Source organism: Tenrec ecaudatus, chromosome 8 (assembly GCF_050624435.1).
Source record: "Tenrec ecaudatus isolate mTenEca1 chromosome 8, mTenEca1.hap1, whole genome shotgun sequence".
In the NCBI taxonomy this organism is placed as follows: domain Eukaryota; kingdom Metazoa; phylum Chordata; class Mammalia; order Afrosoricida; family Tenrecidae; genus Tenrec; species Tenrec ecaudatus.
Window position 1 is genome coordinate 46,453,505 of NC_134537.1, and position 13,478 is coordinate 46,466,982.

At 35.1% G+C, this 13,478-nt stretch overlaps 1 protein-coding gene across 2 annotated transcripts in view; it reads right to left on the minus strand.

Moving 5' to 3' along the window:
- The window catches only part of STXBP5L (syntaxin binding protein 5L), a 361,575-nt gene that overhangs the window by 168,410 nt on the left and 179,687 nt on the right, over nucleotides 1–13,478 (minus strand). For both annotated transcript variants that reach the window (XM_075555662.1, XM_075555661.1), the window contains exon 10: nucleotides 9,423–9,577. In XM_075555662.1, coding sequence (XP_075411777.1) covers nucleotides 9,423–9,577 — 155 coding nt within the window. The remainder of the gene's footprint in view (nucleotides 1–9,422; nucleotides 9,578–13,478) is intronic.

Consider the following 13,478-nt stretch of genomic DNA (forward strand, 5'->3'; position numbering starts at 1 on the left):
TTGCTCATTTGGGGATATATTGCTCTAAAATAAAGAACTATTAAATAAAAGTGACAGTGAATGTTTTTCTCAATTTAAGGAAAATGCATTTACAAAAACATTTTATGTACATCATATTTAATTCTCAGTAGTTAGAGAAGGTTTTACTGTTTCCCCATTTTATAAAGACTGAGTTCCAATAAGTTTAGAGATTGGCATCAAGTTACACAGCTAATAAAAGATAGAGGTGCAACTTTACTGTAGGTCTCCTTCTTCTAAGTTCCATGCTGTTTTTACCAGCAGTCTCTACTGGCTAATTTTGAAAGGTATATAACCATAAGCTCAAAAATCACCTAGCATGAATTTATTTAGAAATTCAAGTCTTGAATGGAAAATTAGCACAGATAAGTGGCACAATTCTTCCAGTCCTGAATAGCTACAGATCCTATTCATGTTTTTAAAAATAATTTTATTGGCATATAATTCATACATCATACAATTCAGTAGTTCAGTCATATTAAGAAGAGTTATGTAATAATCATCAAAATCAATTTCAGAATGTTGTTCTTCCTCATATTCATTATTGTTAGCTCTTCATTCCACCCCCACACCCAAAGTACTCTACCCTGCCCCAAGATAATTATTAATCCAGTTACTGTTCCTGTAGATTTACCTAGCCTGGATTTCATATAACAAAAGTCATAAAAATACAAACAATATATGTGCAAACCAAAGCAACAACAACAAAACTAACAGAAAAATCTCAATTGAAAAGAAAAAGGAATATATTAAAAGCTGAAACAACTTTAAAATGGGTCAAAATGGAGATCAAAGGGTAAGGTGTTACATTTTTACCTAATTACACCTGCCATCATCCATTTTACAATGCTCTCGGTCTGACAGCAAGACTGTTAACATCCCGTGACTATGGTTAGAAGAGATTCAAGTGAGTCTTAATCTATGTGGGGCTCCCGCAAATAGATTTGGAGCTTCCTCTGTCATCCATAACCTTCTACAAAGCAGGTGTTCAGAATTTGATTGTTGACACTGTCCGCTCCTTCAGATTTAGATTTGATTATTATAATCCTTAGATTGATCACACAGGCTGGTGTGCTCCTTCCATGTAGACTCAGTTGACACCTACGTTACATGGCTATTTCTTTTAAGCCAGGCCTTTAAGACCCGAGGTACTATTCTTTCTGAGAGCTGCGCACCATCTGAATTCTTCATCACATTTTGCCATAGCACTCATTATTTTCAGTTATCTCTTTATAAGTGTGAGTATTGAAAATGACCATATCCTATGCATGTGTTGAGCTTAGATGCTATATATGTCTAAAAGAAAAAAAAATAAGAAAGTACATGTCCTTGCTTGGATGCAATATGCAGTCAGCACTCTGTTTACTATTGTTCTCAAACTGAGGGTTTCCCTTTTGTAGTAGAACTGTTTTCTCAACTCTGCTTCAATAATTCTGAGATTTGTTTGTTTTATTTTTCAATTTAGAAAACAGTAGGGTTCCATTTTTACCAGCTATTTCCTCTGTCTTCTCTTCTCATTAGGAAAAAAAAAATTCTGACTGGGAAGCCACCGCTAATAAAACAAATAAAGAAATCTGCATGAAAGAACATAAGTTATAGATTATTATTTTATGTACTTACACTATTTTAGATTATTGCTGATCCATTATATATAATTCCAACGGGCAACAGAAGTGTCACTTACATAGAAGTAATTTAGGCACTGTGAGGACTTTATTTATTTATTTTAAATCATTTCATTGGAGGCTCATACAACTCATCACAATCCATCTATCCATCCATTGTGTCAAGCACATTTGTACATTTGTTGCCATCATCATTCTCAAAACATTAGCTTTCTACTTCAGCCCTTGATAGTAGCTCATTTTTCCCCTCCCTCCCCGCACCTCCTCCCTCATGAACCCTTGATAATTTATAAATTATTATTATTTTGTCATGTCTTACACTGTCTGACATCTCCCTTCACCCATTTTTCTGTTGTCCTTCCCCCAGGGAGGGGGTTATATATGGATCCTAGTCTTTGGTTCTCCCTCTCTACCCCACCTTCCCTCCACCCTCCTGGTATCGCCACTCCCACCACTGGTCCTAAGGGGTTCATGTGTCCTGTATTCCCTGTGTTTCCAGTTCCTATCTGCACCAGTGTACATCCTCCGGTCTAGCAGGATTTGTAAGGTAGAATTGGGATCATGATAGTGGGTGGGAGGAAGCATTTAAGGACTAGAAGAAAGTTGTACGTTTCATCATTGCTACACAGCACCCTGGCTGGCTTGTCTCCTCCCCACGACCTTTCTGTAAGGGATGTCCAGTTGCCTATGGATGGGTTTTGGGTCCCCACTCTGCACTCCTCCTCATTTACAATGATATGATTTTTGTTCTTTGATGCCTCATACCAGATACCAGCGACAACTCTTGATCACACAGGATGGTGTTTTTCTTTCACGTGTGCTTTGTTGCTTCTGAGCTAGATGGCCGCTTGTTTATCACCAAGCATTTAAGATCCCAGATGCTATATCTTTTGATAGCTGGGCACCATTAGCTTTCTTCACCACATTTGCTTATGCACCCATTTGTCTTCAGCAATTGTGTTGGGAAGGTGAGCACCATGGAATGTCAGTTTAATAAAATGAAGTGTTTCTGCATTGAGGGAGTACTTGAGTGGAAGCCCAGTGTCCATCTGTGACCTTACTACTAAACCTATAAATATATCCACATAGATCTATTTCCCCATAATCATATATAAATATATTTACATATGTACATGCCTGTATTTAGACCTCTATAAATGCCCTTTGCATCCTAGTTCTTTCCTCTATTTCTGTTTACTTTCCTCTTGTCCCACTATCATGTCCCACTTCATTTGGGTTTCAGTAATTCCTCTCGGTTACATTACCCTTGATCATGCCATACTAGGCCTCCTATACCCTCCTTGCCACTGATTTTGGATCATTTGTTGTTCCCTTGTTCCTGGGTTTGTTAACACCACTTCCTTTCACCCACCTTCCCCCTTTCTCATGTACCCCCAGAACTGTCGGTCCTATTGTTTTCTCCTCCAGATAGTTTATCCTACCTATCTTATCTAGATAGACCTGCAGCGATAATAATACCCACAAAAACAAGACAGAGTGATGATAGCACCAAAGAACTTTTTTGCAAGATGTTGAACTACCTTGCAAGATGTTGAATCACCTCAAAAGAAACAAACACAAGAAACTCCATTTTAGAGAAGAAATAAAGAGTGACATTAGGTCCCAGTCAAGAAGTTGGGCCAACACTGAGAAGCAACAGATGGTCCAAGGTCAGGAGTCACTGCAAAAATGTGGGAAACCCCTATAAAACTTGGCTGAACTTAACCGACACCCAAAAACCAGCCAAGCCACCTAAAGTGTGGAGAAAGCCAATTAGACTTGCCTGGGACAGTAAATACATCAGAGCCAGCCAAGCTGTCCATTTAAACCTGGGTGGAGACACTGACTTTTCAGCGAGCTAGGAACCAAGGAGATATCAACTCCTGCTCTCTCCAACTCTACCTGGGGTGAGTGCATTGATGAAGGCAATGCTTATTAGAACTATGCTGCTAAAATAATAATTTGTATAGTGTGCTGCCTTTGTGCTCTTATATTTGCCCTAATATTCTTATACCTAGTAGTTTAATTTTAAGTAGTTAATTTTAAGAAGTTTGATTTTAAGATCCTTAGTAGTTTGAAATATTTTTAGATTGTTTGACGTGTGTTTGCAGTGAATAAACCAAGCATTCAAAAATGTCTAAAAGTGTTAAGTAATTATTGATTGTGCTGTGACATGGAGCAAAACAAAGCAACAAAAGAAAAGAAAGGAAAACAACAACAAAAATGAAAAAAAGAGAAAAGCCTATAAATAGTTCAAGGTCTGTTTGTTGACCTTTAGGAGTGTTTTCTGGTCAAGTCTGATGGGGTGCCATGCTCTGGCCCCAAATTCTATTTTTGGTATTCCCTCGGGACTTCCTTGCTCTTCTCCCCTTGCTGTTCTGTTGCATGCCCTTAGTGTTTTGCCTCAGTGTGGTGGGGTCAGATTGGGTACAATTCCCACACTGTGCTGTCCCCTGTAGGGCTATGGGTAGGTGAGGGATGTCGTGTCTCATAATGGGACCGACCATATGGTCCTCTCTGTGCATTGGCTGCTCTAAGCAGGGATATCATCCTCAAGGCTTGGTGGACCAGGATGTACTCGACTCTCTCTTCCTCCCCCTTCATTTGTTCCTGTGTGCTCAAATCAGACATGTCTTCTACCTGAGCTGTAGCTTCAGTGCTGTCTTCTGAAGTACATTCTTCTGGGGGTAGGGGTGGCTGGAGGACTATTTATTTAAAAGTTTTTGTAGGAGTCAGAATATGCTAGGTTCAACTTTTAATAATAGTGTGATCTTGGGCAAAGTTATTAAATTGTCTGAACTTCATTTATTACACTTATGGAGGTGGGGAAATACCAACTATATAAGATCAGATGAAATTACATAAAAAGATATCCAAAGAAAAACCTGCTGTATAGTAGGTGTTCAATAGATGCCAGTTGAATTACTTCCTTCACTACCATGACTAATTTATTCCTGTTCAGATTTAATTTTCCAACCACAAAGCCCTCTGAAGACTAAAATGTCCCGGAGAAAACTGGGTATAGTTAAATCTAGGTGTGAAACCAAAAAAATCTGAGTATAGAAGCTACATTAAAGTAATCATCTTCTCTCAAAAATGGATTGAAGTGCTAAATGTTACCAAGTACTTAAGCAACATTATCATTTAAATAAGTGTATTTTATTTAATATGTGTAATATGCATAACATTTATCACTATGTAATTATAAAGACTAAATCCCCACATTTTCTAAAATTAAAAAAAGTATAAAACAGAATAGTACATATTGTAGGCAATAATTTGTATAAAATAATTATATAAAAAGGAGACCGGGTGAAAATGTAATGGCTTCAAAAAGTTCATGGAAAAAAAGATGAAGTTACCATGAAGAGACAGTTCACCCAAAAATTCATTCACATAGCCAATAAAAATGAAGAAATGCTCATAATTACTAGTCATCTGAGAGATTCAAACAAAAAGAACAATGGAGTACCACGTCAAACCAGGATTGATAGCAAAGTTCAATAAAATAAAGGATAACAAATGCTGGCAAGACTGCATAGAGATTGGAACCTTCATATATTGTTAGTGGCACTGTAAAACTGTGTTACTATTGTGGAAAGTGGTATAGCATTTTCTCAAACAATTGGTAATGGAATACCATATACGTCAGCAATTCCTTTACTTGAAATTACTCTAAAGAAACAAGAGCTATGGAACAAAGTTAAAACCACACCCACGTTCATCGTAGCACTATTAAAAAAATCATGAAGATGAAAATAATCTAAATGCCTATCAGTGGAAGAATGGATAAAAAAACTTGATACGTACATATAATGGAATACTGCTACCAGTACATATTGCTTAAAATGATGAAACCGAAATGCTTCATGGTATGGTTGGATTGGAAAACATTATGCTAAGTTATGTTAGTCAATCATGAAAGGGGAAAGGCAAATATAGTATGAGGTTACTGTTAGAAAAGGAGAAATTAAGACAAAGATTTTCATATCAAAAGAAAGAGACTTTGATGGTTACCACCAGTAAGAGGAGAAGGGAAGCAAGAAGAAGCAGCAGACTAGAAGGTAGATAGAGGCTAACTTGTTTGAAGGGGGCAGGGGAGAAGAAAAAAAAAGAGAGATTTGATAAATTTCTTAAATTTGAATCCAAAAATGATCATTTGAAATGTAAACCCACACCTAATTTACACAAAAGAAAGGAAAAATGGGATTTAAAGATGATGGAATTTTTCCAAGAAACTTCTGAAGTCCTCTCTATATGTATAGATTATTTTGTGGCGCATACTTAAGAAAACTAATAACTGGTTATTTTTAGATGAGCACCGAAAAATCTTTCACTACAAAGTATTTTATTTGTAGAAAGAAGTTCTTTTTAAATAGCCATTTTAATGCATTACTGTTTTAATTAGAAGCAGTTATTAAAATACACTTAAATTTTACTGAATAGATTTAAACTTCTGCCTCTAACTCTTGTAAATAAAAAGTTCTTTGTTTAGGGAGAACGGATAGGAACAATGGCTGTAGAGCTCCATTTGAAGGGAATGAACATCAGAATTTTAGGCAAATGGGTTAATTGGATGGCAAATTATGGCAAAAAACCCTCCATAATAATAATAATAATATATAACTTATTAAGGGCTCGGGGCGATGGTAGTGTGGTGATAAAGGAGAGCTGGTATCAAGGAGTTCAAGAAAAAAGAAAATGGATTGTAAATGATGATGGCAACAATTGTACAACTACACCTGATCTAATGGAACTATGAATTTTAATAATATCTGTAAGAGCTCCAAACAAAATGTTAAAATAAATAAATTTTAAAAAGAAAAAAAGTTCTGCATTTATTACTGCCTCTCTGAAAAAAAGAGCAATTTATATATGTGGCTTAGAAGTGAGCAGCCATGCTTCTAGTACACTTATAATTTATTGAACATAACTATAAATTATCCTAGCTTCTCTACTGATGTGCAGAAATTGATATACACATATTGTTTTATTTTCCAGTTATACATTCATAGTTTCTTTGGATAGCCCATTTTTATAAAAAAATTTATTGTAAATTAGGTAGGAGTTTACATTTTAGATCATCAGCTTTATATTCAACAGTTTAAATTACTAATTAAACATCGTAATAGTTTACCCTTCACCCACCCCTTGATTACTCTTCTCCCTCTTGTGGACTATCTTCCATTTTATCCAAGTTAACACCCATCAACACTCCAAGCCATTGCTTTAATTTTCCCTCCCTTACCTTCCCTGCCATAGAAATCTCTAGTCGATTCCTTTTGGTATAAAAATCTTTACCTCCTTTTTACCCCCTTATAACTGTGGTCTCATGTAATATTTGTCCTTTTGTGATTGACTAATTTCACTCCGCAGTAATAATGTTCTACAGGTCCTTCCATGGCATGAAGTGATTCGTGGATTCATCATTGTTTTTCAGTGACACATAGTAATCCGTTGTGTGTATGTAACAAGGTTTTTGGATCTCTTCTCCTACAGATGGACATTTTGATTGTTTCCATCTTCCTGGTATTGTGAAGAGTGCTGCATTGAACAAGAGTGTGCATAAGTCTGTTCGTGGTATGACTCTTAGTTCTTTAGGATGTACATCTAGCAGAGTGATCACTAGATCATGTGGAATGTCTACTTGTAGTTGTTTGAAGTAGCACCATATTGATTTTCACAATGGTTACATATATTTAAAATCCCAACAGCAGTGTATGGAGTTCTTATTTCTCTGAAGCATCTCCAGCATGTTATTTTATGAGTTTCTTTTTAAACTTAGCTGTCATTCTCAGTTGTAAAGTATCTTATCACTGTTTTGATTTGCATCTCCCAGTGAGTGGGAGGATATTTCTTCATATGATTGCTGGCCATTTGGAGGTCATCTTAGTTGAACTGTCTGTTCTTGTCCTTTGACCACTTTCTGATTGTAGCCCATCATCTTCCTCTAGACTCTCAATAGGAAACATTTACCTAAGCTTAGCTTTAGTCCATCTTTTCTTTCTAAATTCTTTAATCATTCATTAATTCTTTTAACACCAGAGAACATCCAATATTCTGATAATTTATGAGTAAACATTGTAAGGCTTTTTCCTGCTTTTTCTGGAGTCTAAACAATTTTTAAAACTTGAAATCAGACTTATCTTTCCCTCCTTCCAAAAACTATTTTTTTTAAAAAGTCCATTTTTGCCAAATCATTTCTGATTCCCAGGGATACTATAGGACAAAAAAAAAACATAAGGGTTCCAAGACTCCAATCTTTATGGGAGCAGATTAGCATATCTTTTACCCATGGAGATGCTGGTAGGTCTAAAACTCTGATGTTTAGGTTAGTGCTGAGTGCTTAATCACTGCACCACCAGGACTCCTTCACATCTATCAGATCATTTTCTAATCCAGCTATTCATCTAGTCTAGTGGTTATTTTCCTTTCTTTCTTTACAGGCAGCACCCCACTTCAGGCCTTGACCATTTAAAATATACATGTCTCCCAGGTGAAAGGTGGAATTTTCAGGTTTCAGTGTCTTTCTCTCCCACCCTAAATGTATACTTCTTTTAGGAAAATCTTGCTAAAACACTTCTTTCTTTCATCCTAATAATTCTTTAAAATTTTTTTCTCTGTAATGCCTTATTTCCAAACATCCCCAAAGGCTATTAAGTTTCATTATAATGTTACTTAACTTTGTATTGATATTCTCAACAAGAATTATTAATAAGGAAGTCATAGAAATACCTGACAAATACTATTTTTGATTAATAGTCCCTGTCCTAAGGGACTGTATAAACAAAGTGCTAATTGATTGTTACTTCATGCCAATTTATCCTATCCTACTGGGTAACTTAACAAAATAACATATTCAATGTTAAAGCTATATCTTATGTATCTTCATAGAGTAGTGTTTTCACTTTGGCCTTCTAATAATTGTGTATAGGGGTATCTATATTATCATCCTCTTTCTATAAATCATAAATCAAACTTATAAATACAGATTAAGTTTCCCAATCACATAGCTTATAAGATACAGAACTAAATCATTAAGCCAAATATTCTGTTGCCAAGTCCAGTGCTCTTTCCCCTATATATTCATTCTCCCTTTTGATAATTTAGTAATGTATATCCATATTGTATTGTTTCAATTACAAACTCATATTTCCTTTTTTATATTTTTGTTCTTCTTGAATTTTGTATTTTATTATTCAAAGCTTACAGCTCACATAAAGGTTTAGTTTTTATGCTCATAAAGAGTCTTAATTTATTTACTTCTAATTATACTCAAAACGGAAATAAATCACTAACCACACCTCAGCAATCCTAGAGTAATCAGAGGTACTGCAGTCGCATCTGAGGCAAAACCAGAGGTGAAACAGATGTGACTGCGGCACCACCAGAGTTCCAGATCACTGGTATCAGGTAAGTGCTTTAACTTTGATTGGCTTTGGAATGGAATGGGTGGAGCTGGACTAGGGGACCCCAATTTCCCCAATGATTTTACCCTGGACCCCTATCGGATCCTCCCAGCTCAGCTTCCACCATCCTTATCAAAGTTTAAAGCACTTACCTGGTATTAGAACCCTGAAATTCCATCAGTGCTGCAACTACATCTGTCTTACTTCCAGTTTCTCAAGTAGGCACAATTGCAGAACCTGCAGCTCACATTGTTGCACCAGGTAAAGCTGCCAAAACTGAAAATATTTAAGCTTAATAGTGTTAGGAATTTGTTATGCAACATTGCAAAACTAACTTTTTGACAATAATAGTTCCACTATAGCTACTTACCATTTGGATAGGGTGTTTCACATAAAGTTAGAAATTCAACAATGGGATGATCCATTTCAAGTACTGTAATTGCTTTTCCATGCATGATAGTTAAACTTGGTCTTCTGCACGCTTTGTCATAGGACAGTCCACCAGAAAATATAATGAATGGCTCACTATATAGGAGAAAAAGTTAATGAGACCAAGAGATCATTTAAGGTGACATAAAGTCACAGGATTAAGCCTGTGGATATTGTATACTCAATGTTTATTTTCACACTATATTCTCACTAAATATTATCCTCATTTTACAAATGAAACTAAGTAACAATTAGGTGGCAAAACCAAAAGAAAAATTATGATCAATCAGACGCCAAAGTCTGTGCTTCTAAACACTAGTTCGCACTGCTTCTAACAATGATGTTGGTGTCAAGTGATGTTGAATTGAGTGTTGATTCACAGACAGTCAAGTGACGGAATCAAACTACCTCATGGGTTTCTAGAGTGTAGTCTTTATGAAAGCAGGCTTCATGCCTTCTCTCATGGAGCAGCCCGATCAGAAAGAAGTCAATGTTGTGGTTGGCAGTTGAGTATTTAACTGTTGTGCTTCCAAGGCTCTTTTCTCTCATAATAAATAACTAGAACCTAATGAGTTCTAATCAAGTAGCTGCTACTCTGTTATGTGTATAAATAAAGTAAATTGTATGTAGTCCTCACAACACTGATAAGGAAAATATTGTTAGCACAATTTGATAAAAGAGATTCATGGAGGTTAAGTAACTTGCTTAGGAACAACTAACAACTGAGATGGATTCAAACCTACATTCCAAGGTCTATAGTTTTGATGTCTAGTTTAATATTCTTTAAACCGCCGAATATACTTATTTTTGGAAAAAAGCCTCTTAAAAAATTGAACAACTTCACAAGCATTTGAAAATCATATCATGCCAAATATTAAACATTCTGAGAAATCTTATAAAGTTTACCTTTTTAAATGCAGAATTTCTCAATTTTTTCAAAAATGTATTTAACTACAATTGTTTCCTATATTTCCCATCACCCTATGATTACCATTAGTGATTAAATAAACACAATTTGGTAAATGCTATACTACACTAAGCTGTCTGCTTTATTAAATACAAATATATCTATTAAGGGATTCTTATCAAATAGATTCTTAAGAAGAAACAAATCATATCATTAACAATATCTTCACACAAGAAAAAATTAATAAAATGAATAATTAACAACACAGAACAAATTGTATGAATTTCTCGAAGACATTATGCTTAGTAAAAGAAGGTAGTCGCAAAGGTAATACTACATGTATTGATATGACATTCTCAAAGATCACATACTAAACAAGTTTATATTGTATGCATTGATGTAATATTATATTAACATTCATATGACTTTTTCAAAAGACAAAAATAGTGATGAAAGCAGATTATTGTTTGCCAAGGGTTATCAGTGAAAATGTTACTATAAGAAGATAGCAAAAAGGTGTTTTTGAGCTAATGGAAACATTCTATAATTCAGACTGTGATGTTGACATAAGAACACATAAAAATGTAATGCTAGCATTACTTGAGTATACATGTTATTTCAGGCATTGTGTGAAGCATTTTATGCACACTGAAACCAATTTTTTTAAGGAGCCCTGGTTGTGCTGTTGGTTTGTATTAACTGCTTTCCACCAACTGCTTCGTGGGACAAAGATAGAGGTATCCTGCTCCCCTAAAGATTTACAGCCTTGTAAACCCTAAATAGGGTTGCAATGAGTTGAAATTGATCCAGTGCCAGTGGATATATCATATATAATTTTAGTCCTGTGCTACTCCAATGAGAAAGCTATTATTATTACCCTTACTTTACAGTGTATATGAGACTTGTGAAAGCTAACCACATATGAAACCTCATCAGTAGGGTGGCCATTATAGGAAGAGATTAAAAGACTAACAGAAAGTGATTTTCATATTCTATAGGGAACATGATTGTGTGAGTAATATTGCTAGAATAAATTATGGTTTATACCTATGTAGTAAAGAACAACACATTGCCTGGTCCTGTGTTATCCTCGTATTTCATTGAGTCTTTCTCTTTTTCACTGACCCTCTACTTTAACAAGCATGATGGCCCTGTCCATGTTCAAAATTTGTGAGACAAAGTTTCATCATCCAAGGATAATTCTGGCTGTACTTATTCAAAGATTTGTTTGTTCTTCTGGCATATCATAGGATTTTACATATTCTTTCCCAATATGATAATTCAAATATATCAACTTTTCTGTCTTACTTATTCATTGTGCAACTTTCACATGCATATGAGGTAATTAAAAATAATCTAGTTTGGTTCGAGTGCATTTTAGTCCTTAAGTGGTCTTATGCAGCAGATTTGCTTGATGCAATATATCATGTGATCTCCTGACTGCTGTTTCCGTAAGCACTGATTATGTATTCAAGTAAAATAAAATCTTTTAAAATTTCAGTCCTTTCTCTTTTTATCATATTGGTGTCTATTGAGCCAGTTATATGTATTTTTGCTTTCTTGACATTGCGTTTCAATTCATACAAAAAACTGCAGTCAGATTTCCATCAACAAGCACTTCAAATCTTCCTTGCTTTCAGAGAGCAAAGTTGTGTTATTTCCACTTGGCAGGTTGTGAATCAGCCTTCTCCAAATTTGATACCACAGTCTACTTTTATAATTCAGTTTCTCAGATTATTTGCTAATGTACAGATTAAATAAATGTGATAAATGATACAACCCCAATGCACATCTTTCCTGTTTTTAAAATCTCTCAGTATATCCTTGTTCTGTTCAAATAACTGTCTCTTGGTTCATGTACAGGTTCTACAGGGGCACAATGAAACCTTCTGAATTTCCTATTTTTTTCAATATCATCTGTTATGATCTACAGAGTTGAATACCTTCACACAGTCAATAAAACACAAGTAAAGATATTTCTGGTATTCTGTGCTCTGAGCCAAGAGCCATTTGACATCGGCAATGATATAACTATGTCTTGTCGTCCTTTAAATTCAGCTTGAATTTCTGGTAGCTCTCTGTTGATGTACTGCTACAAACAAGTCTTGAATTATCTTCTGGAAAAATGTTACTTTCATCTGTTATTAATGATATTGTTTATTCATTTTTGCATTGTTGGGTAAACTTTTTTTGCAATAGGCACAAATATAGATTTCTGTCAGTTGGATAGCTAGGTAGCTGGTTTTCAAATTTCTTGGTATAAACAACTGGGTGCTTCCAGTGGTTCATTTGCTTATTGAAACATTTCAATTGGTATTCTGTCAGTTTCTGGAGCCTTGTTTTTGCTAATGCCTTCTGTGCAGGTTAGACTTCTTTCTCCACTATCTTTGGTATTTGATCATGTGCTACCTCTTGAATTGGCTGAACACTGACCAATTCTTTGTGGCACAGTGACTATATATTCTTCCTATGATTTTTAATGCTTCCTACATCGCTCTATATTTTATCCATGGAATCCTTCAATATTACAATTCGAGGTTTAACCTTTGTGGAGTTTTTTTTTTTTTAGCTTCAGATATTCTGAGTGTGTTTTTTTCTTTTTGGTTTTTTAACTCCAGGTCTTTGTATATTTCATTATAATACACAACCTTGTTTTATAGAGCAGCCCTTTAAAATTTTCTGCTCAGCTCTTTTACTTCACCATTTCTTCCCTTTGCTTTTGCTATTCTACATTCAACAGCAAGTTTCAGAGTCTTTAATGGCATTCCCCTCGGTCTTTTCTTTTGTATAGTTTTTTGAAGTTTTGCTTTCTTTATGTTCTTGATATCATCTCACAGCTCATCATATCTGCTATCATTAGTGTTCTATGCTCCAAATCTGTTCTTGAGTTAACTTCTAACATTCAGATGGGATATACTTAAGGTTATATTTCAGACTTTGTGAACTTGTTTTAATTTCTTCTTGTTTTTGTTGACTCCAACTCATAGCAACGCTATGTACAACAGAACGAAACACTGCCTGATCCTGTGCCATCCTCTCAGTCTTTCTTATGTTCGAACCCATAGTTGCAGCAACTGTTGCAATTCATTT